The 25115-nt window shown below is 45.2% G+C and overlaps 1 protein-coding gene across 5 annotated transcripts in view; it reads right to left on the reverse strand.

Moving 5' to 3' along the window:
* Positions 1–310: 310 nt before the first annotated feature.
* TTLL3 (tubulin tyrosine ligase like 3) overlaps positions 311–25115 on the reverse strand; it is a 69101-nt gene continuing 44296 nt past the window's right edge. For 4 of the 5 annotated variants that reach the window (XM_063940975.1, XM_063940974.1, XM_063940973.1 and 1 more), the window contains 10 exons: positions 24346–24410; positions 20933–21061; positions 20088–20202; positions 17065–17175; positions 12684–12873; positions 11357–11505; positions 10597–10840; positions 6584–7019; positions 5864–6458; positions 311–598 (listed from right to left, as the gene is read on the reverse strand). In XM_063940975.1, the coding sequence (XP_063797045.1) occupies positions 378–598; positions 5864–6458; positions 6584–7019; positions 10597–10840; positions 11357–11505; positions 12684–12873; positions 17065–17175; positions 20088–20202; positions 20933–21061; positions 24346–24410 (2255 nt within the window). In that variant the 3' untranslated portion in view covers positions 311–377. The remainder of the gene's footprint in view (positions 599–5863; positions 6459–6583; positions 7020–10596; positions 10841–11356; positions 11506–12683; positions 12874–17064; positions 17176–20087; positions 20203–20932; positions 21062–24345; positions 24411–25115) is intronic. The other variant, XM_063940972.1, reaches the window with a different exon arrangement.

Below are 25115 nucleotides of genomic sequence, written 5' to 3' on the forward strand. Positions count from 1 at the left end.
GCACAGAGAGGGGCAATGTGCCGGGACTTGAGCAATGGTATGAGGACACACCTGCACGGTGTTTTAAAGAGTCAGGAAGTTGCTTATAGCAGCCAATCAGATTCTACTTACAATTTTATAGCATGTACTTGATAAATGCAAGCTAGAAGTTGATTGGTTACTTTGTACAAACTTCTCCTGTTTTCCACTTCTTCACTCTTTAGTAGATTTGGTACATTTCCTCCTTAGTTATCATAGAATAAATACAATAATCTTACTGTCTGTGCGTTATAAAATAAACACCATCAGTAGGTAGACACAATCTGAGCACTTGCTGTAAACAGTAGGGAGCACCATCCTTTATTTTGCAGTGTACAATGGCGGATATAAGAATACAGTCACTGCGCTGTGTCGCTGACCGCATGAGTGGTGAGAAGGGCGGTTCCCCTGGCAGAGAGGGGTCCAGTGTCATTATGGAACTTGATGGCGCTTGCGCCCTTGGATAACTGCAATCGTATTGGTTTAGGGGGACCTTTGGAACAGTGGTATGTAGCTTGTTGGCTGGTCAGAGTGGGTGGTCCCTTGCAGGACAAGCCGGGCATCCGGAGGGAGTCCAGCCCTGGTGAGTAAAGAACAGTTTAGAAGCAATGTATCATTCATCCATTTTTAGTAAAGAGACATTCATAACACTGATTGTCCAGGGTGACACATTTTATCCATCACTGTCCTGCAACAATAAGGAATTTAATTGACTTTTCTATAGAACGATAAAACATTATAGAGATGTACTAAGCCTTGGAGGGCGATAAAGTACTGGCCAATCAGCTCCTAACGTGACATGCTCATGTCATCGCTAGCGACATCTCCCATCGGCCCTGCTGCACGGCCAACGGGGTATGTCGCTAGCGACCCACCTGAGTACACACTAGACAATGTACCCGATATTTCGCTCCAATCCACGGGATCAGGGACGGCAGCGTCTAGTGTGTACCCACTTTAAACCCATTTCTGTTAAGTAAACATTAGTTAAAATGTATCGATTCTACCAACTTCAAAGCCTTTGATGTCACTAGCAACCAATGAATCTTTAAGCTGCAGAGGCTACTACCTGGTTGGGTGGCTGACACACTTGTACCATGTTCACCCAGGAAAGCATATGTTGAAGTTGGTGGTTCCGGTATGAATGGTCGACCATGTTATGGTCGACAGTCATTAGGTTGACCACTATTGGTCGACATTGACATGGTCGACATCAAAATAGTCGACACATGAAAGGTCGACATGAGTTTTTAAAACTTTTTTTTTTGGGTGTCGTTTTTTGCGTAAAGTGACTGGGAACCCCAATTAGTGCACTGCGTCCCCTCGCATGGCTCGCTTCGCTCGCCATGCTTCGGGCATGGTGCCTTCGCTTCGCTCGGCACAGATTACCGTTCCAATCGTAGTCCACGTGGATCGTAAAGTATGGAAAAATTCCCCAAAAGAAAAAAAAGTTAAACTCATGTCGACCTTTTCCTGTGTCGACCATTTTCATGTGTCGACCATGTCAATGTTGACCAATAGTGGTCGACCTAATGACTGTCGACCATAACATGGTCGACCATGTGAACGGATACCGAAGTTGGTATACATGGCATGTGTGCTTTGGTGCTAGCCATGGCTGACAAAAGGTGGGCTTTTGATTTTTATCAGCCTGGCAGATGTATGTTCTAGCCAAGGTCTAAAGCCTCCTTTTTGTGAGCACATGAATTACTTGGTGTGGTCCTCCAGCAGTGGCATAGGAAGGAAATGCCCCCCCTTATATAGTTCGGCCTGTGGAAAGTGGGTGGCGCTGAAAGAATCCCCTACACAAGTATCAGGGTCTAGTAGTTTCAGATCTTTCTATTCAGAGAGATTAATTCTAGAAATTCAAAGCTTTACAGCAAGGTCCATAATCTCGGTTCATTTCCCAATACAAACCACACGTAAAAAATTCAGGAAAACATTTTCCATACATTTCAGGAGCAACCACAAAGTATCTCTAAATAGCAATTTAGCTGTATCAATGTAAAAACACAAAATATAAGTACAAAAAATACAGCATAAAATAAAGGATTAAAAAAAAAAAAAGTAACTTCAACGGCTGTGACGCGTTTCACCAAACTAGGGCCACTTCCTCAGGCAATTTTTGTCTTGATACTGACATCTATATCAGCATTTGGAACAATTGTTTCAGGAAAGAATATTCTGCCTATAGTGATCCATATTATGGACATTTCAATATCACTTGCACCATGTATTTCTCTATAATATATGTTATAATTTATCTATGTACTATTGTTTTTAATACATTGTTACATAAATGTTTATCCCAACGTCACTGGTTATCTGAATCCGTGCAGAGAACACCTTAATATGTTTTATTGATAATTGCTCTATCAACTACTGTGTATATATAATTTTGGGTTGTAATTTGAGTGGTGACCTGTTATGATTTGTTGCTGTAATTAAAATAAAATAATTATTTGTAAGATTTTGTAATTGATTATATGGGTCATTCCTCACTTCACCTATGTCTGTTTTTGGGGACGCTGTCTGCCATAATGTGTAAAGAGGGGACGCTGTCTGATGTAATGTGTAAAAAGGGGATGCTGTCTGATGTAATGTGTAAAAAGGGGATGCTGTCTGCTGTAATGTGTAAAAAGGGGGACGCTGTCTGCTGTAATGTGTAAAAAGGGGATGCTGTCTGCCGTAATGTGTAAAAAGGGGATGCTGTCTGCCGTAATGTGTAAAAAGGTGACGCTGTCTGCCGTAATGTGTAAAAAGGGGACGCTGTCTGCCGTAATGTGTAAAAAAGGGATGCTGTCTGCTGTAATGTGTAAAAAGGGGATGCGGTCTGCCGTAATGTGTAAAAATGTGACGCTGTCTGCCGTAATGTGTAAAAAGGGGACGCTGTCTGCCGTAATGTGTAAAAAGGTGAATCTGTCCGCCATAAAAGGGGCTCTACCTGGTGTAGTGGCGCTACTGTGCAGCGTAATTTGAATAATGGAAACTACTGTGCACCATTATATGAATTGGTATTATTTTGTGGCCACACCCCTTTCCAGTGAAGCCACGCCCCTATATATTTTTGTGCACGCCTGTGGCGCGCACTGCTGCCGGTTTACGTTAAGCGGGGGGCGCCGATGCTGTTTCTTGCACACAGCGCTAAAATGTCTAGTTACGGCACTGTGTGTGGGCACATTGACATTACACCAACCAGAGCCCTCTGTCCATGTGGCTGATTGGTACTCTCCTTTATTCAATAACACACAGACCTGTCGTCCTGACAGAATAATTTTGGCTCAAGAGCAGGCACGGCGCTACCCGCTCAGCAAAGGGATACAGTGCAGGTAGGCGCCAGACAGAAGAGACGCTCTACCTGCTCTGCATCCCCGCTGCTGCGCCGCCCTGTCCCCACTGCTGCTAGCTGCTGTGCCTGTCACAGTTTGACAGGCAGCAGTGCCGGCAGCTTGAAGCTCCACTTACCCCCGACATCATCATCTTCAGTGCCTGTCCAGGGAGAAAAGGGGCGGAGCTAAACGTGACAAAGGGGCGGGGCTAAATGGGACGAAGAGGGCAGAGCTAAAGAGGTCCAGGCTGCTGCAGATCCTGCCAGCCAGACTACTGTAATAGGTAAGGAAGACTGAGAAAGTTCCCAAATCTCCAGCACATTACTTATTGGCATAGGAGGTACTGTAGTTGAGGTAACAGTGTGTGTGTTTCCTCCACGGTCTGCTATGCAGCGGCTCCAATCCATATTCACTACTATACACGCTGAAAATAGATAACTGAGAGCTGCTGATTGTCCCTATAATGTGGCAGCCTTGCATGTCCCGATTTTCCCTATATCAGTGTATCCTTAGTTTTTCCCCTGTTGTATTTCATTCCAATTACATGAACCAATCTGTAAGTCGGTTATGCCATCACAAACGTGTCCATCTAGATCAGTGTAATAATGACATTAGTAGTATAATAAATGTAATGGTCTATGCACTGTGAATGGCTGCTCTAGTGGTGCAATGTGTAACCATAGTGATATGCAGTGTGACTTGTATGATACTAATAATATGCGATGTGTAGTGTAAATGATATGCAGTGTACCGTAAGCAATGTGTGGTGTATCAAGTAAGAAGTGGATGAAAAGGCTGTGAGTGTATATGTGTGTGTATGTGTGTGTATTTAGCTATTATGTGTATAAGTGGAACTTCTGCAGGCATTATACATAAGCGCGCTACTACTGAGGGCATTATACATAAGCAGCGATACTATTGGGGGCATTATGTGTATAAGCAGCACTAGTACGTGTGGTGTAATGTAAATAAGATTGTGCTACTGTGTGGGATAAGAGCACTATTGTGTGGCTACACCCCTTCTTTGTGAGACCACACCCATTTGGGGCATACCTTTGTAAAGTATGGGAGGGCGCAAATGTATAGTTTGCAAGGGGGCGCCGAACACCCTAGCACCAGCCCTGCTCGAGTAAAGGGCAGCTAGCTTGTTCAACAACGAATAGACTGGCTGATAAAATCTGTATCGGTGTGGCCAGTTTAGTCCATTCAAGCTTGTTCCAACTCAGTTGACTTCGAAGATGACATTGTTTTGGTAGATTGGCTCTAATTTTTGAGCTACACGGATGAGAAACAAGAAAACACAATAGACAACGCAAACCACTCAACTGACAGTGGCCGACCACTTATAGAAAGGGAATATTCTGCAATGATTGCGGAGTGCACAAGAATATCTGTATGTCTCACTTCTAGAACTCTAGAGTTATGGCTAAGTTGTCTATTAATTGAGGGTATCCATTATCTCAAGAACTATGGCCCTCATTCCGAGTTGATCGCTCGCTAGTTACTTTTAGCAGCCGTGCAAACGCATTGTCTCCGCCCACGGGGGAGTGTATTTTCACTTTGCAAGTGTGCGATCGCATGTGCAGCCGAGCGGTACAAAAACATTTTGTGCAAAACAAGACCAGCCCTGTAGTTACTTATTCTGTGCGGTGATTCTAGCGTCGGAAGTCCCAGAATTGACGTCAGATACCCGCCCTGCAAACGCCTGCGTTTTCCCTACCATTCCCAGAAAATGGTCAGCTGACACCCACCTTCTTCCCGGCAATCTCCTTGCGATCGACTGTGCGGATGGATTCGTCGCTAGAAGCATTGCACAGCAATGATGCTGTTTGTACCCGTACAACGCGCGTGCGCATTGCAGTGCATACGCAAGCTCAGTTTTGCCATTTTTTTACCTGAACACTGCGCTGCGAAAATCGGCAGCGATTGAGCAACTCAGAATGACCCCCTATAGCCAATTGAAAAAAAATTTGACAATTTCCATTTTTGAATTCAGCAAATCTAAACTACCCTAAATTCGTTCAAATAGCCAATGGAGTGAGAAAGCCGGAAGAGAACTGTTCACCTGCTTTTTTTCAATGCTAGCAGACATAAACGCCATACAGAGATGGCATTACGTTTTGAACTAAATATGAGAGAATGAAGGCTTCTCTTATTTTTATAAATACTGGACCTGCACAAACCCCATTGCAACCTATGGGGACTAAAAAAAACACAGAATTACCCCTCCCTTTTAGCACCTGACTGATATTACATCTGATTGAGCAGCTTTCCAATATTTGTGCAACCTATGGGGACTGCAGGGATTTGTCAGGCGAAACGAAATAACAGAGAAATCTGTTGTTTTTTTAGCACTTTACAACAAATGGTGACAAAAAAAAATCTTACTTTCTCAAGCTGAATTGCTAGCAAAAGGTTTTTTCATCCTTTATACATAGAGCCCCGTAAAATCTGTCGTCACCACTTATAGAGGCTGTTGTATATGCGTTTCACCATGAGAATACAGATCTCCTTACCTCTTGATATATTTTTAAAAAGTTGCAATTCTGGAGTGTTGAGGCTGGAGAACTTCAGGTCCAGGAGCATACCATCCCTTTGGCCAGCTAGGTGTTTTACTAGAAGAGGTTTCTCCGAAAGACACAATTTAGGAACAGCAAGAAAATGTGGATGAAGTTGAATGACTTCTGCCTTTGACATGCTTGCTCTATGTAGCAATAATTTTGCATCCACGTGTTTGGCCCCCGACTTGCTAGAAAGCCTCATAAACTCCACATTCTCAGGTCCACACTTAACGTCTATCGTTGCTTTGTTTTCTTTGCCAAGTGCTGTAGTCTTTGCCCTTTTCAGGGCATGTGGGTTTTTTGCAGGCCCGGATGCATTTTTTGTTGAATATGGGATGGTTGGGTGTTTGGCGGTATTATGATTGCCAACGAAAGTCTTGCCAGTTGACATCTTGTCCTGCACCATGGAGTGAGACCTTTGGTTGATCAGTTGGGTGAGTCCAACATTGATAAGTCCATTGGGTTGTCTATTCTGAGTACGAGGCTTTTTCACTGTGGATCCTTCCACCAACAAATTAATCCCCACATACTGAGGGATGTCCACCGCAGCCTACGATAAAAACACAAGTTGATGTATGAAATAAAAGTCTACCGTCATCATTATTCAACATCACTTTCTCACCTAGTTATCTCCCAACAGTAGTTGTTGAAAACTTTTTGGAGTGCCACCCTTACCTGTTTGTAGATTAGTTCGAAGGCGCCGACATCACAATTGCGATCCTGCTTCCGATTTAAAACCACACGCAAGGTGTCCTCTTGAACCCCAGCACAGAGCCTGGTGGTTACGGCTGTTGATGCCGCCATTGTGGGGCTGGAATTGATCTCAATTAGCCAGGGCTGAAGGTTCTCCCCAAACATGAAGTCTGCTCCGTACAACTCAAAGCTATTTTTCCGAAACTCGACTATATCCTGGGTACTTTGCATGGCGTGTATGATTGCCGCCTTCATCCCCGGCACAATGATCTCCAACCAGGCCTTTTTTTCTCCCAACCTCTGGAGGTGTTCCTGGAATTGATTGCTAGACCACATGTTGTCAGCAGGCACTTGTGGGTGGCGACTCCTGGAGTTCTCAAAATTCTTTTGGATGGAGTTGTTGCATAAGTGGATAGAGCTGAAGGGGCAATATTCGACAATGTTATATGCTTGTAATATAGCTTAAACCAGGCATGGCCAAACTGCGTCCCTCCAGCTGTTGAGAAACTACACATCCCAGCATGCCCTGACACAGCTTTAGCATTCTCTGACAGCAAAACTGTGTCAGGGCATGCTGGGATATGTAGTTTCACAACAGCTGGAGGGCCGCAGTTTGGACATGCCTGGCTTAAACCCTTCCAACATCCCACCAATATATATGGTCTCCTCCTACTAATGTCACATTTGTTTTCTGGCTCATGATAATGCCTTTGCATTATACTTGGTGGATTTTTATCCTGGCAGGTCTGCAGAAGGCCCTATAAGAATAAGTTTAGCATATAGTCAATTATTTTCTTTATTATTGTCTTTGTGGTTGTACTAAATCCCAGCATGACACCGTAGCTATTTGCCATAATGCCCACATTCAAGTTCAACTGGCTAAGAAATGGCCATACAATTGGCTACAGACTTGGCCGTGTCTGGACCACTATCTAGATCCTGATAGAATCCAGTTTCTGATATTAATGATTGATACAAATGACCACTTGATGGGTCATTAGGTGGTGCCTGATTCATTGCTTTTCCTGTCTGATCATTTTATCTCAATCTCACGAGCATAGACAATTTCCCTGCGCCCTACATTGCTCAGTTCCTGTTTTATGCCAAATTTACACTTTGTCTACCTTCCACTCTATTATTGTCCGCTGTCATGTGTGTCCTGTTTTCCCTCCAAACTGGGAAATCTGGAAACGTAATCTAACAGGAACTCAATCTTGAGGAGCTCCACTGAGACCATGCTGTTCAGCGCAACCCTTGAACATAGGTTGAAAGAAAGATATAGGTCTTTTGAATTCAACCCTTTCACAAGCTCTAATGCTGGGAACACACCTGAGTGTAGGATCGGTCGGCCGGCATCCGGCCCAATGTGCCGACTGATCCAACAATATTGTGCATACACACTTACCAATATGGTGCTCGACATGTCTGGTCTCATGAACCGATAGTGATGTGATGGTCGCAAGTTCCTGGACAGGCATATAGGGTGGTTGTTGGGTCAACCGTACAGATATACCGATATATCCGCATTTGCTGTGCTGCAGGACCCGACGCAATATGTCTGTGAAAGAAGTCTTTCACAGACCTATCTTCTGTATACACCCGTCCATGCACTATGCGATATGTTGTTTGACTGATTGAATAAGATATCACATAGGGGGTAATTCCAAGTTGATCGCAGCAGGAAATTTTTTAGCAGTTGGGCAAAACCATGTTCACTACAGGGGAGGCAGATATAACATGTGCAGAGAGAGTTAGATTTGGGTGGGTTATTTTGTTTCTGTGCAGGGTAAATACTGGCTGCTTTATTTTTACACTGCAATTTAGATTGGAGATTGAACACACCCCACCCAAATCTAACTCTCTCTGCACATGTTATATCTGCCTTCCCTGCAGTGCACATGGTTTTGCCCAACTGCTAACCAAATTCCTGCTGCGATCAACTTGGAATTACCCCCATAGTGTGTACCCAGCATAATCTTGATCATCCATTACTTGTAAGAACAGCATCCAGCCCATTCTACATTTTGTTAGTGTGGTAAGATACACTGCAGCGTAACCAGGACCCCTTCCTGTGCTCCTGTTTTCTAATTTATTATTATTATCCTTTATTTATATGGCGCCACAAGGGTTCCGCAGCGCCCAATTACAGAGTACATATGCACATAATCAAAACAGGAAAACAGCGACTCACAGTTGAAGACAATATAGGACAAGTACAGGGTAACTAAGCATAACTACATCAGTAGACGACACTGGGATAAGTATCAAGGTGGCCAAAAAACTGCATAATTTGGGCAGTTGGGGATTATTAAAGTAAGAAAAGGATAAGCACATGAGGGAAGAGGGCCCTGCTCGTGAGAGCTTACATTCTAAAGGGAAGGGGCAGACAGACAGGGGTGACTCAGATGGGGTATACCGAGCGTGGGACCGCTTATCCTTTATAAGGTGCTGTGAGTCAACATTATATTACACAATTCTTGTATATGACCCAAAACAAAATGTAGACACATTTGCTAGATACCTATAAAATAAAAAAAATCCCCAAAAGTAAACAAACCCGGCTTCTTGAACCTCTCATTGTAATTTACACTTGCTGGCCCAAATGTAATATCCTGCTAGATTTAATCCAACCTGGTGTTGCCTTTGAGCAATTTTAAGTGCCTGTTGTCACTTAAAATCCGGAGGCTACAGATGTGTCCTTTGTTACTGTTGCTTCAGTCGCACTAAATAGCCCCTCTCCAGTGGCGACGAGAGTGGGGGGAGCAACATGTTGCTATGGGCAACATCCCATTTTAAATAGAACTCCCATCTTAGTAAATGTACCCCAAAATGTGTATATTAACACACATAGAAGCGATAGCACTGTATTGCTAGCTTACTCTGATCAATGTGGTGTGCAACATTTGTACATCTGTGTGCGAATGAGTCTAAATCTGTGTAAGAAGGGCTCTGATGCGAGCGGCTGCGTCTTTACCTCATGCTGAACTCCGCTGTGCTTTATCTGTAACTACATGTGTAAAACCAATTCCTGTGCGGTTACAGTCGCAGCCTGGCGTCTCTGGGGTGCTGTGAGCGGCTTTTTGCGGTGCGACTAAAACTCAAAATGTAAAGAAAAATCCGGTATGCTGCTCCTTTCAGAGCACCTCAGTCACACTCGGGCGTCTTGCGCCGTATGGTGTACAGACACTCAGTACGTGAGGACACATCTGTACATTGTGCAAATCTCGCTGCTGACCACAACTTGCAATCTATTACCAGTGGCGTATGTACAGTATAATGAGTGCAGTGTGTGCACCCATTTTTTCAGTACTTACTTCTCTGGAGTCCCGCAGCATTGATAGTGACTCTGAGCACTAGGTGGTGTGCAGGTCTCCAGGAAAATGGCACGGCGACCATTGTCCCAGAGTTTTGTGCATGCGCAGTAGGGTAAATCATCAGGAAAATGGCCACCTGCGCACCGCCCAATGCCACTGCTGCTACCTGTTAGAGAGGAAAGGGCCCGGACAGAGACTGCACCCTCCTTTCTTAATACACCCCTGATGTCACAAGTGGGCCTCCATTACCTTGAGTAACAAGGTCGTATACACTGAACCCTCTTTAGTTTTCCTATTTTACTACAGTGAGGTGCCCAAAACTATGTCCTGAATATAAGATGTGGTCTAACTATTGACATACACTATGATATAATTCTCTGTTTGCATAAATTGCATTTATCTCTGGTCTTTTGGGGTTCCCAGGATCAGTATTCGCAGCCGCTGCCGCCACTGTGTGCTGTTATTCAGCTTGTCAGGAACTAATTTTCCTAAATCCTTTCCTTGTAAAGCTCTCTGTATGCTGTTTGTTTGTGACCCCTCCCCCTTTCTAGCACCTGATATATAATTATCTCCAGGAATGATTGAGCAACTGCCACTGTTTGTCTGCGTGTTAAGTTTTACCCTATTGTGTTCTCTTTTAATGTGTATTAAGGTAGGGATTAGTACTTCAAGCTAACCTACGTGTCTAGGTTCTCCAGAGAGAATGGCTGTGTAGAAAAGCGGATATAAGACTCCCGATAAAACCAGATGGTGAGCGGGTTCCAGTCAGTCACCAGGAACCACTGGCGCAGGTCGAACTTTGTGCCAAAGATAAGGAGCGGCAGCTCAATGTATTTCTGTACCACCCATTTGCCATCCTTGACGATCATGGGGTCACAGTCTACCAGCTTTAGAATCTCTGCCAGGCGATCCATGCAGATGATACCTGTGAAGATACAGTAGCATTTATCCTACACATTAGCCTTCCCTCATCTTATAATTTACTAAATTAATTGGCCCGGACTGAACTAAGTGATTGTAGGTAACTAGTAGTATACCACGCCTACGGATAGGGGGCGGGTGAACACAAAGAGGCGTATGTGCCTGCATACGGGCTTATGCACTGATTGCTCCCAAACAAAGGTGACACAAGAGCCAGGGGTAAAATTCACATCACTTACATCATGCCATGGGCTCACTTCTAGGGTTACGGTGTCACAACCTAACGCTGACGCGTGACATGTTTATGTTCTTTAGCGCAGTGCGTTTACTGTTAACATGAATTCTATGCCCCAACTTCACTGTAATATAGAACTTTGGCTGGGGTGAGAAGCGAGCAGATTTTCCCCCCCATAGACTGGGGAAATAATACTGGTATTATAATACTGCACCTTGGCACCGTGGAGTTACGTCACACACAAGCAGATGGAAGGGAAATTGCACAGGTCATGTCTGTTCTCACCTCTTCCGCGGGATTTAGCTCCGGGTTTAACAATCCATATGTTCCGGTCTCCTTCCATGTCCAGCTGCGGCTGCACTTTCGCCAGCTGCCGCAATAAATGACTGCACTGATCCATGTAGGAGAATGACTGCTCTATGACGGCTCCTTCGCTGCAACAACACAAAGGGGTGGAGAGGATTTGTTTTCTGCTTTAAGTATTCAGTGCTAGTGTATATACAGTAGGTGTAATACAAACACAAAGGGTTAAGACAAATATGGCAAAAATATTTGCAACATCCATTTAAAGGGTGCAGATTAAACTACAACATAAAGGGGATCATTCCAACCCGATCGCAGCGTGCTTTAGCTCGCACAGCTGCGACCGGGTCACTACTGCGCATGTGCGGGGGACGTAATGCGCACGGACGTCGCCGGACAACGACGAAGGGAACGAAGAAAGCGATCGCAGCGGCGATCGCTTGAAGATAGACAGGCGGTGGGAGTTCCTGGGCGGCAACACAGAGTTTGGACCCGCTTTCTGGGAGTGGTAAGAAAAACGCAGGTGTGTTTGAAGAAACGCAGGCGTGTCCAGGGCGGGTGTTTGACGTCAGAGCCAGGACCGAACAGGCTGAAAACGTCGCAGCTGGTAAGTATGTCTAGACCTACTTAGAAACTGCACAAATTTTTTTCCCATAGCAGGCACAAGTGAACGCAGCCTTGCTATGGGAAAAAACCCATCCCCGTAGGCGGAGTATAGTTGATCGCACGGGCTACAAAAAGCAGCTACGAGCAATCAACTCAGAATGACCCCCAAAGAGCGTTCATCTCTCATCCTTACCCTCTGCTCCACCCTCGCTATAAAACTATGTCATTGGTAATGCATCATCCACCAGTTATCTATATAGGAACCAACCTATGACAGCGGATTCAATATAAGCACCCTAATTATTATAACAATTTCCTACATTCAACATGGGACTTCTGAAGGCTGGTGAAATGCAAATAAAGTATTAAATTAATTTGTATAATAGATAGCATGTCTGGGGACTCCATAGAAAGCACACACTTACCCCAAGTGTCATGTGAGGTCACCTGATGCGTTTCGCTGTGAGTACTGTCATCTTCACTGGGCGAGTGGGCAGGATGCAGGAGGGTGGCCAGCTCTTTCTGGGCGTGATTTATACAAAGGTGAAACCTGCTTTATATCCTATATACAGTATGTGGTTTTATTTTTTTCTGACCCTAAACACCTTCTTTAGTAGACGTGAATTTGGATTACTTACTAGAGTCCAGAAACATAGGAATTAGAAATGGAAGAAACTAAGCGATTTCTTATGTGGTCACTTACTGGATGACCTGGTAGTAGTAGCGCAGAAATTCTTCCCATGATGCATCTGTCATGATGGAAGCCGAGGTGGTTTCGGTGTCAATGTCGTTGTGGTCCAGGCTGTTGAGGTAAGACTCGCAGGCCTGAATGGCTGTTGTGATAACCTGAGCTGGCACCCGGCCTCCACGCTTTTTGGTTGCTCTTTTATTAACTAGAAAACAAGAAGTAAACCATCTGGACAATTTTTCCTGACGTGACCTTAGAGGACCCCCGGGCCCTACAGCATGGAATCTATTAGACCACACTGTGGCACATAGCTGAACCCAACAGATGAACAAAGTGTTGATTGCCTATTTCAAAAGCTGCCGCATGATGGGGGCAACATTCAGAAACTAAAACATACAGAAGTGAATGGGATCCTTCTGGGTACTTTCTTAAGGCAAGCAGGTATTAACGATATTAAGTTGCGTGCAATAGTTTGGGGAAACATTTCTGTGAATCTGTAAGTGAAAAGATGATCAAATGACATCTGCAGTGTACAAACTTACAGCAAATTTATGCACATTTTAATGCACAAATGGGCGTACCTACAGTGGGTGTGTGGTGCACATGGGATCCTGGGTCCAGGGTCACCACACACACCACATACCCTAATACCTACTTCTCCATCGGTGCTGCAGAAATCACAGAGAAACTCACGCATGTGCCATGTTCCCAGAGATCTGCGCATGTGCGGTACTTGGGAATGTGCCGGTGAGAGCGGGAGGGGCTCCCGGATACTGCATGCCGACCCCTCTCCTCTGTAAAATCGCCCCTGATTGCACAATTGCTATTTATGTTCAACTGATTTCAAAATATATATCATAGAGTGAGGCACATGCGAGAGTTTGGGCACCCTGCAAGCCATATACAGGTGCCAACAGGAGTAGAGATGGCACCACTTGCCCAGGACTAGCAAGGGCTCTGCGTGGCAGCAACTGGCACCGGAAGTAATGTCTGAATAGAAGGAAATATAGATTTGACGAGATATCACCAAACACTAGAAGTTAATGCGCTATAGTTAGTGGAGTTGGACATTTCACTAACACACTGATCCAAAGCATTCCTCAAAGTCAACCATGACGTTCTTCCAGACACTAAGGTCTTATGTTTAATATTACAGAAGATCTATGGGGAGATCTGAGATAGAGATAATAGGGGGCATGCAAGAAGACACAAATCTGAGCTAGGAGAGTTCTAAAAGGAAGAGCAAGAGTGTGTTCTACAGTAAAGCCGCAAAGACCTGCCTGGCTATAAGTATGTTTCTAATGCTGGCCATACATCAGCACGATATCTTTCCAACCAACCAACTAGTTGGCTGGTTGGAAAGATAATCTGGCAGTGTGTGGGAGGAAACGATTATCAGCCGTTTGCTCCCACACACTGAAAAACGGCCAGAAACAGTCTGTCCAACTAGTTGGGAAAATCAAACTTGTTTGATTTTCCCAACTAATCGTTCAGGTGTAGGGGGAACATTCCCCCTAACTGAACGATAAGTAGGCGGACACTGGCCGGCAGTGTCCACCTACTTCTGTAACCATCACTGTCTGCTGGGCAGCACTGTGGAGCAGGAGCCGGGAGGAGGTTCAGGGGCAGCTGCGGCAGTTCATCACTGTTGCCGGGCTGCTCCTGTCACACGGGCACCTCCAGAAGCGGACGCGGCAGAGCGGGAGGAAGTGCAGGGGCAGCTGTGGCAGTCTGTAACAGCTGCCCCTGTCACCCTGGCAGCAGCGGAAGTGGTGTGGGAGCCGGGAGGAGGTTCAGGGGCAGCCGCGGCAGTTCATCATTGTTGCCGGGCTGCCCCTGTCACACGGGCGCCCCCAGTAGTGGACGCAGCAGAGCGGGAGGAAGTGCAGGGGCAGCGGCGGCAGTACTTCACTCCTGCCCGGCAGCCCCTGTCAGCCTGGCAGCGGAGGTAATGTGAGGCGGGTAGCTGGTCAGATGGGTGGGTGGGGGTCTGATAGCCGGCACCCCTCTCAAAGCTGCTGCCGGACTGAAGGATCGCGGCACCCCGTACATCCCCGCCGGCGATTCCGCATACTACCCCCTCAATCACCGCTATCACGGCATCCCCGCACCCCGCCACCTGCGATTGTGGCACCCCCTTCCCCCCCACCCGCTATCGTGGCAACCCCCTTTTGCAGCTGCCGGCTGGTGCTGATATATATCTATGTATGAGGCTGTGTCTGATACTGTATATATGTATACGAGGCTGTAGCTGATATATTCTATATATGAGGCTGTGGCTGATTTATATCAGCCACAGCCTCATATATAGAATATATCAGCCACAACCTCATATATAGATATATATCTATACAAGGCTGTGGCTGATATATATCTATGTATGAGGCTGTGGCAGATATATATCCATATATGAGGCTATGGCTGATATATCTCTATATACAGCTGTGGGTGACATATCTATATATGAGGCTGTTGATATATCCAGAGCTACATATATATATATATATATATATACTGTATATATATGTAGCTCTGGATATATATATATATATATATAAAATGAGGCTGTGTAAGATGTATCTGTATATCCGTGGCCGATATCTCTGTGTCTGGTACAATAAATGTAAATGTAACATTTAAACACAATAATCCCCTGCGTTAATATTTCCGATTTCAGGGCAGCTGAAAGATTTTTTTTTGTTTCAGTAGGAGTAGCGTTTAAATCCAGCCTCCTTTTTACGACACCCAGCTGTACAAAACAGGCTAGCAGGATCCTCTCTCGCTCACACGCCGTCCTGCATCAGCCGCCGCTGTCGCATCTTCTCCCATCCCCTTCCCTTGACCGCCTCCAGCGTCTCTGCCTGTCCACTCCTCTCATGCCTCTGCCATTGCCCCCAGCCACCAAAGTCTTGTCGGCTGCGGTGAGGTGAGCCCGCCAGAGCCACTGTACATGCCGGGGTGCCTGGCTGGAGGGACAACGGGGCCTCCTCCTGACCCCCAGGTAACTGCTCTGCCAGACACCTCTCCTGAAGTATTGTGCTGCTGCTAACTGCTTCTCTATTTTGCTCTCTCACTGCCTCCCTCCCATGCCCTCCTTTCTGCGCCCTCTTTCTCTCTCCCCGATGCCACCCCACGCTCCTCTCCTCTCTCCCCACGCCACCCTGTCTCTCACCCATGCCTCTCTCTCTCTCCATGCCCCCCATCTCCCAATGCCCTCCCCCTCTCTCTCTCCCGGTCCTCATGCCCCCACCTCTCTCTCCCTTTCCATGCCCACCACCCCCTTCATGTCTCTCCCTCTTTCTCTCTGCCTCTTCATGTCTCCCTGGGATATATATATATATATATATATATATATATATATATATATCACATCTGGAATCCCCTCCCTGAAAATCCTGTGTTTGCCCCTGTGTGAGAGGGAACAAGAGACATGATGGAGAGCGAGATGTGGGAGAATGAGAGAAGTGGGAGTGTGGCAGAGTGAGAGAAGTGGGGGTTGTGGGAGAACGAGAGACGTGGTATGTGGGAAAGAGACAGAGGTTAGGTGGTCAGCTATTGCCCCTAACACACTTAATATGGGGGCAGTAAGCCCCCACTCCAATGCTCCTACATCCTGGCACCCCAAATCTACAGCACCCGCAAGCCATGCTACAACACCCTGTGCCCTGTGTACAGGTGATAAGGCAGGTGCATAGGGGTATGTGTACAGGGGATGGAACATTGGGGTATGCAGCATACCAATGTTCACAGAGACACTGTCCGCCTACTTCGGTGACATCACAAGTTGGAGAGAAGTTGGTAGGTTGGCTGGTCTGATGAAAAGTTGGTTAGATGTGTGGAGCACTAATGAAAAGTTGGTTAGATGTGTGGAGACTGTTTTAGTTGGACAGACAAGTTGGACGGTTGGAAGTTTGGAGAGCTGGAGAAAAGTTGGTCTGATGTATGGCTAGCATAAGCTGTAAGTTCTGCCTGTTCCTATCTGCTGGCTGGCAGGGTTCCCCCGCCGTTACTCCTGCCACAATCATGGGAATATACTTTTAATGTCTTAAATTCAGCAAATAAATAATAGTTGTGTGTTAATAGGTCATGTTTAAGTTTGTGAGAGATTTATTGGAATGTACAACTAGGCCTGGGGTGCCCGAAAGCTTGCATAGAGCAGCCCCCGGTATTTACTGTTCAGGATGCGCTCTGGTGGCTGTCCCGGTGTACTCCATGTATAAAGACGTGGCAACCCACTCCGTTAGGCACAGGCTGGCTTGGGTGTACTCTCTGATGCCCGCTGTGTTTTCCTTACTGACATATTTAGCGCACGGCATACACCACTGCTACCTGTCGCATGTCAGTAAACCTGTGCCCTTGGCTAAATACTCCTGTGGGGAATGATGTCAGTACTTACCCTGTTCATGGGTGTGACCACCTTTGGTTTCATCACCCACAGCGCTGCTGCTACTTTTTCTTCCTGACACTTTTTTCAGAATGCTCCGAGCAGCCGTCAGCCAGAAATCCTCTAAAACAAACAACAACTTCTTCAGCAAAAGCTCTACCCATTGTGGGGCTTATTCTGAGTCAGACAGTTCGATTTGCACAGGTGTTAATGGTGAGTGTCAGGACACTGTACACGCGCAGATGTCAATTTACACATTTCTGCGTATCTACATCCAAAGAAAGTTTTATCTCTGATCTGTGTTTCCGGGCGGGGTGACTTCCCGCCTGATGCCGCAGATTCTCATATTAGCTGTACGGAAACTGGCATTAGCATAATGTGGTAAATCAGGTTTCCGATACGGGATCCGGTCTCTAGGTCGACAATGTTTAGGTTGACCACTATTGGTTGACAGTAACTAGGTCGACAGGGTTTCAAGGTCAACATGTTCTAGGTCGATAAGTCAAAAGGTCGACATGAGTTTAAAAAAAATATATGTATTTTTTTCTTTTCCATACTTAACGATCCACGAGGACTACGATTGTGAATAGTAACCTTGCCCGAAGCATGGCGAGCGAAGCGAGACATGCGAGGGAACACGGTGCACTAATTGGGGTTCCCAGTCACTGTACGGAGAAAATGACACCAAAAAAAACATTAAAAACTCATGTCGACCTTTTGACCCTGTCGACCTAGCGGTTGCATCATGACGTCACGACGCAACCGCGTCATTCCGCAAAACTCCGGCCTCCCCCCCCCCCCCCCGAGCAGAGTACTGAGGAGGAGGGGGAGCCAAGTTACAAAGAGGGAGAGGAGGCCGGCGCGAGGAGCGACTGGAGAGGAGTCGAAGAGTGGGAATTGTCTCTGTAAGTATAGTAACACTCTGTCTCTCTCAATCTCTCTCAATGGGTGGGGACTCTGACTGACATTATGTGTAAAATGGGGACACTTGCCTGCCATAATGTGTAAAATGGGGACTCTTGCCTGCCTTAATGTGTAAAATGGGGACACTTGCCTGTCGTATTGTGTAAAATGGGGACACGTGCCTGCCGTAATGTGTAAAATGGGGACATGTGCCTGCCGTAATGTGTAAAATGGGGACTCTTGCCTGCCTTAATGTGTAAAATGGGGACACTTGCCTGTCGTATTGTGTAAAATGGGGACACGTGCCTGCCGTAATGTGTAAAATGGGGACATGTGCCTGCCGTAATGTGGAAAATGGGGACACTTGCCTGCCGTAATGTGTAAAATGGGGACATGTGCCTGCCGTAATGTGGAAAATGGGGACACTTGCCTGCCGTAATGTGGAAAATGGGGACACTTGCCTGCCTTAATGTGTAAAATGGGGACACTTGCCTGTCGTATTGTGTAAAATGGGGACACGTGCCTGCCGTAATGTGGAAAATGGGGACATGTGCCTGCCGTAATGTGGAAAATGGGGACACTTGCCTGCCGTAATGTGGAAAATGGGGACACTTGCCTGCCGTAATGTGGAAAATGGGGACTCTCGCCTGCCGTAATGTGGAAAATGGGGACTCTTGCCTGCCGTAATGTGGAAAATGGGGACACTGCCTGCCGTAACGTGGGGATTTAATGTATCAAGGGCATTGTGGTGTGTGGCATAATATGGTGCAGGGGGCATTACTGTGTGGGGCTTAATATGGTAGAATTTTTTTTTCGTATGGTGGCCGTGATCTGTTGGTGCAGGGTCAAAAATTGGGGTGCAATGTAGTCTTTTCAGACGAGGCCACGCCCATTTTAACGAGGTCACGCCCCCTTGCCGGGAGCTAGATACAGCCCTACCTGTCGACCTAGGTACTGTCAACCAATAGTGGTCGACCTGGACACTGTCGACCCTATGAACCACACCCTTCTGATACTACCCGTAAATACAGCCTCTTTTGTCCGGCTCAGAATCACCCCTCCGGTATGTGATATTCATTTATGATTGCTATGAAGAGATGGCTAACATGTTCTATAAATCTATAAACAGCAGAATGAAGACACAGCGCCACCTATCTGTCGCTCCTTATATTTGCAGTAAAAGTAAAAGGACCTGACGGGAAGCTGTGCATATATGAGTTCTAACTTCTAAGGCAGGGCTAGCCAAACCGTTCCTCGAGATCTACCAACAGTTCATGTTTTCTAGGCCTCCTGAAGATCTGTAGAATTGTCAGCTAGGAATGAATGCAGTACATCTTATTTAGTAATGACTACACCCATGGGCGGATTGGGAACAAAAAGCGGCCCTGGAAAAATTTATACTAGTGGCCCCACATGGGCAGCACCAGAGGTGTAAGGTCTAGCCATGGGCCATGGCAGCAGCACCATCCCCCCAATACTTTCCAGCTAGTGGGCATGTCTAGCATCAAGGGGGACGTTAAAAAGAAATAAAATTAAATATTATGAGCACATTATATGATACATCTTCAGAATTTAGGAAACTATATAATTCTTTAGAAAGATATATTTTCTTGCTTATTACACCAACCGTATCCCAATCACTATTCACTCACTCTTATATGTCAGCCAAGCAGGCAGACAGAGAATACACTAGATCATCTGCAATCACAGGCTAAGTGGCAAAGTCATTTTCATATATGCAAATTATTTTGCATCTTATTCATTATGTCTATAAAAAGGACCCCATGTCCTCAAACAAAACAGGCCCCATGGGGGCGTCGGCCCACCGGGAATCTTACCTGTGGGCCCTATGGCCAATCCGCCTCTGACTACACCTGTGCACTAGTTAGGTGGTTTGGAAAATGTGAACTGTTGGTAGATCTCGAGGACTGGTTTGGCCAGCCCTGTTCTAAAGCCACAATAGCAGACATATGCAAATGTAAACTTAAACTCTTTTTCTGCTCAACATTTTATACAGATTTACTGATAGATACTTTTATATCATTTTAAAATCTATCTAAAACATAAAAGTGAGCATACTTATTATAGTGGTTTAATAATAACATAAAGCATAAATCTCTTGGTGGGCATACCAATGAACGCTCTCTTCTCGTCTTCGGCTCCCAGCCGGTAGCAACGGGGGAAGAAGGAGTCGGGGTCAGCTTCATCAAACCAATGCAGGTTCCTTAAATTGATGCACAGACCAACCTATGGGAAAGGTGGCAGATTCATATTATGAGTGGAATGATGTGCAGCATTACCCACCCCACACATGCGCAGACCAAACTTTTGCAATCCTGATACGAATGGCCGATATGTTCCACACAAGTCAGCAGCTATTGCATCTGCATTGCGTGCACTGAACCAAATAAGGGTATTTTCCTGTATGCCGAGTTATGCACATCTATGCAAATAGCCATTTGTCATTATCAGTGCGCTCATACACAGCCATGTACCTGGTGCAAGGATACGCCTGAAATTGGACAGATTTTCTACGTATGCACAACTCAGCATAGCCCGCAACTGTGTCTACATGCCCTCAGAGCTCCCTTTTATTACTTAGCGTACATGTAAGCAACCCCCGTTGACACAGAGTTCCGCACTTTAAATCAACAGTGGAAATGCAACTGAGTTGTGTCCACTAGTTAGATATGTGCGCTCAGCTCAGGAACATGCACAGTGCTAAAAATCACAAGATCTGATGGCGAAACGGACGTGTGACAAATCCACTTCAGACCATAAGACTGCAGTAGCGCCCCAAAGTCACAACAGCAGGCACCATGATCTACTGGCCAGGAATCAGGACCCACTTTGGTGGTGAAGGGCCCACCTTGGTGATTAAAGACCCACCTTGGTGGTGAAGAGCCCCCCTTGGTGATGACCCTATGAAGGGCCCACCTTGGTGGTGAAGGACCCAACTTAGTGGTGAAGGACCCACCTTGGTGGTGAAGGACCCAGCTTTGGCATAGTGGTTCATTATCTGATCCTTTTTTAGCAAATTACAGTCCACCGCATCTCGCCTGGTCGTCCAGATGAAATAGGGTATTTCATTGCGTACCAGCCGTGACTAAATAAGTGAAATAAAGTGAAACAAGTATAATATACAATGGTCACATATAGGGGTAAATTTCCTAATATGGGCATTTTATTTAAGATGGGATGTTGCCCATAGCAATCGATCAGATTCCAGGTATTATCTTCTAGAAGGTGCTAGATAAATGAGAAGCAGAATCTGATTGGTTGCTATGAGCAACATCCCATCTTAAATAGAACTCCCATCTTAGTAAAGTTACCCCTATGTATACATAACAATATACATGGGAAAAAATCATTACAGTGCACAATTACATATGTTCGTTTAAACGAACAAAAAACAAAAACATTCTGATGTGTTTTTTGTGTTGCCGGGGATGACCTGATGACTATGGCAGGGTTGTACAACAGACCCCTCTATATATACTATGCTGCTATTGGGGAGGAGTAGAATATAGGACATGGCAGAGTGGGATGCAGACAATTCTACAAAGAATAATGATCACAATTCATGAGCCAATACAGCAGCCCGAATAGAATGTGGTATAAAGTGTCACCAACACTTATAAGTAGAACAAGGAATAATAATAATTATTACACAAAATCACAGGCGCTTCTCAATGTAATATGGACGTTTAAGAAAAAACAAAATTACAACAGCCAAATAATAATGAGCAAAGGTAATGTACTCCCCTGGATCAAAATGATTCTTCGATGTTCCACATGTCACTTAAATCGATGTATGCCATAAAAAAGAAAACACAGAGAAGACAAGATCCTCGTGTAATATTGTATGGGTAAATGCACACTACAATGACAATTTTCATGCAGGCAGACCACTGATTATTTATTATTTATTTATTAACAGTTTCTTATATAGTGCAGCAAATTCCGTTGCGCTTTACAACGGTTTCACTGATGGTAATTGAATAATATATTGGGGTGTTCCCCTATATCAAACCACTCACAATGGTTTAATGTGTGGTCCGCTTATCACCACCTCATATCAGAGAAGATACCGTCACCAGAAAGAAATAATTATAGGGGATGCCCCCTTACATAGATAGCTCACAAATGTTATACTTGTGTGCAGGCATATAGGAATCTTTATCTTATGTTCACACCAGTGGCAGAACTTGTGAGTGGTGGGCCCAGGTGCAAAAATTGAATTTGGGCCCCCCTCCTCCATCCCAATCCAAGTTCACAATATGCCACACGACACTGGGTGACATGGAGAGGCAAATGGTGACAGGGGGAGGCAGTGGGTGACAGGGGGAGGGTGGCAGGCAGAGGCGGTGGGTGACGGGTACAAGCACAATGTCCTGTGTGGTGCGGAGATTAGGAGCCATGTAAATTGGTGGGGGCAGGAACACAGCAGCCTCTGCTCTGTCTGTGACAGGGGTCCTCAGTTTGGCAATGCCAGTTACATTGATTGTGAGCTGCCTTTAATTCACAGAAGTGAATAGAAAAATGTACAGCTGTCAGTTAATTAGAGGCAGTATGTGGCTGTGATCACCAGCATTGATAGGTGCTCAAAATGGTCTGTGGAGGAGCCAGAGGATAACTCATTGCTGGTTTGGGCAGCAGTGGGCCCCTTAGTCCTCAGGGGCCCCGGTGCAATGCACCTGCTGCACCAATGGTAGTTCCGCCCCAGGTTCACACAGTGAATAGATGATTCAGGGGATGCCCCCTTAAGCAAAACACTCACAAATAGAACCTTGTATGATTTGCAGGGTAGGTAGGTTTTTAAGCCTCCTGAACACCGTTCTCATATTCTCTTTATAGCTTAGTTCCTCCAAGAACATAAAGCAAATGATGGAAGCAGGTTTTTATATTCACAAACATTTTTTTTATTTACACAGACATCCATAAAAGCTTTCCCAAAAGCAAAGATAGGGAAGCATACCCGGGTTGGAGATCACAAAGATAGGGAAGCATACCGGGTTGGAAATCACAAAGGAATGATGATGGTAAAGGTGAAAACGGGGCCCTGTTGGAACGCTCCCAAAGTCCTCTCCTAGCCGGATAGCGTCCCCTCTGTGGTACAGACTCCCCCACCTACGCGTTTCAATCCTCTAGGGATCTTTGTCATGGTGTGTGAGTATAAAAACCAGCTTCCATCATTTGCTTTATGCACTTGGAGGAACTAAGCTATAAAGACAATATGAAGAAAGGTGTTCAGGAGGCTGAAAGACCCACGGTTCCGGTATGAATGGTCGACCATGTTATGGTCGACAGTCATTAGGTCGACCACTATTGGTCGACATTGACATGGTCGACATGGACGACACATGAAAATGTTAGACACATGAAAGGTCGACACATGAAAAGGTCGACATGAGTTTTTAAACTTTTTTTGGTGTCGTTTTTTGCGTAGTGACTGGGAACCCCAATTAGTGCACCGCGTCCCCTCGCATGGCTCGCTTCGCTCGCCATGCTTCGGGCATGGTGCCTTCGCTTCGCTCGTCACAGATTACCGTTCCAATCATAGTCCACGTGGATCGTAGAGTATGGAAAAGTTCCCCAAAAGAAAAAAAGGTAAAAAAACTCATGTCGACCTTTTCATGTGTCGACCATTTTCATGTGTCGACCATGTGTCCATGTCGACCATATCAATGTCGACCAATAGTGGTCGACCTAATGACTGTCAACCATAACATGGTCGACCATGTGAACGGATACCAAGACCCACCTACCCTGCAAATCATACAAGGTTCTATTTGTGAGTGTTTTGCTTAAGGGGGCATCCCCTGAATCATCTATTCACTGTGTGAACATAAGATAAAGATTCCTATATGCCTGCACACAAGTATAACATTTGTGAGTTATCTATGTAAGGGGGCATCTGCTGAAATTATTTATTTCTGGTGAAGGTATCTTCTCTGATATAAGCGGATCACACATTAAACCATTGTGAGTGGTTTGATATAGGGGAACACCCCAATATATTATTCAATTACCATCAGTGGTCTGTCTGCATGAAAATAATAATTGCAGTGTGCATTTACCCATACAATATTACACAAGGATCTTGTCTTCTCTGTGTTTTTTTTTTATTATGGCATACATCGATTTAAGTGACATGTGGAACATCGAAGAATCATTTTGAACCAGGGGAGTACATTACCTTTGTTCATTATAATTTGGCTGTTGTAATTTTGTTTTTTCTTAAGCGTCCATATGAATCCGAGATATCTTGTTCTTCTATAACATTATAATATTAGGCACATGGAAGATATATCTAAAAAAAAAAAAAATACACTAGAAAAGATGAATTATCTGTCTGTTATACACACTGACTGAAGGTTTCACATTTACCATAAGGTTATATGTGTCATCTGGATCATCGTCTTTCTCCTCCTCTTCCTCTCCATCTTCATCTGCTAACAAATAAAGTACTTGAGCCATGATCATTACAGCAAGATTTTATAAAAATTAACTGTATCACCGACTAATGTAACACCAACTAACATAGTATCACCAGCTGACTGTATCACCAACTAACATTGTATCACCAGCTGATTGTATCTCCAGCTGATTGTATCACCAACTAACATTGTATCATCAGCTGACTGTATCACCAACTAACACTGTATCTCCCACTGATTATATCACTGACTAACATTGTATCTCCCGCTGACTATATTGGCAACTAACATTGTATCACCAGCCGACTGTATTGCCAACTAACATTGTATCACCAGCTGACTATATAACCAACTAACACTGTATCTCAAGCTGACTGCATCACCAACTAATACTGTATCACCAGCTGACTATATCACCAACTAACATTGTATCTCCCGCTGACTATACCACCAACTAACATTGTATCATCAGCTGACTATGGTGGTCATGCCGAGTTGTTCGCTCGCTAGCTGCTTTTAGCAGCATTGCACACGCTAGGCCGCCGCCCTCTGGGAGTGTATCTTAGCTTAGCAGAATAGCGAACGAAAGATTAGCAGAACTGCTACTAAATAATTCTTTGCTGTTTCTGAGTAGCTCCAGACCTACTCACAGATTGCGATCAGCTCAGTCCGTTTAGTTCCTGGTTTGACGTCACAAACACGCCCTGCGTTCGGCCAGCC

This window comes from Pseudophryne corroboree, chromosome 9, assembly GCF_028390025.1.
Source record: "Pseudophryne corroboree isolate aPseCor3 chromosome 9, aPseCor3.hap2, whole genome shotgun sequence".
NCBI classification, from domain to species: Eukaryota; Metazoa; Chordata; class Amphibia; order Anura; family Myobatrachidae; genus Pseudophryne; species Pseudophryne corroboree.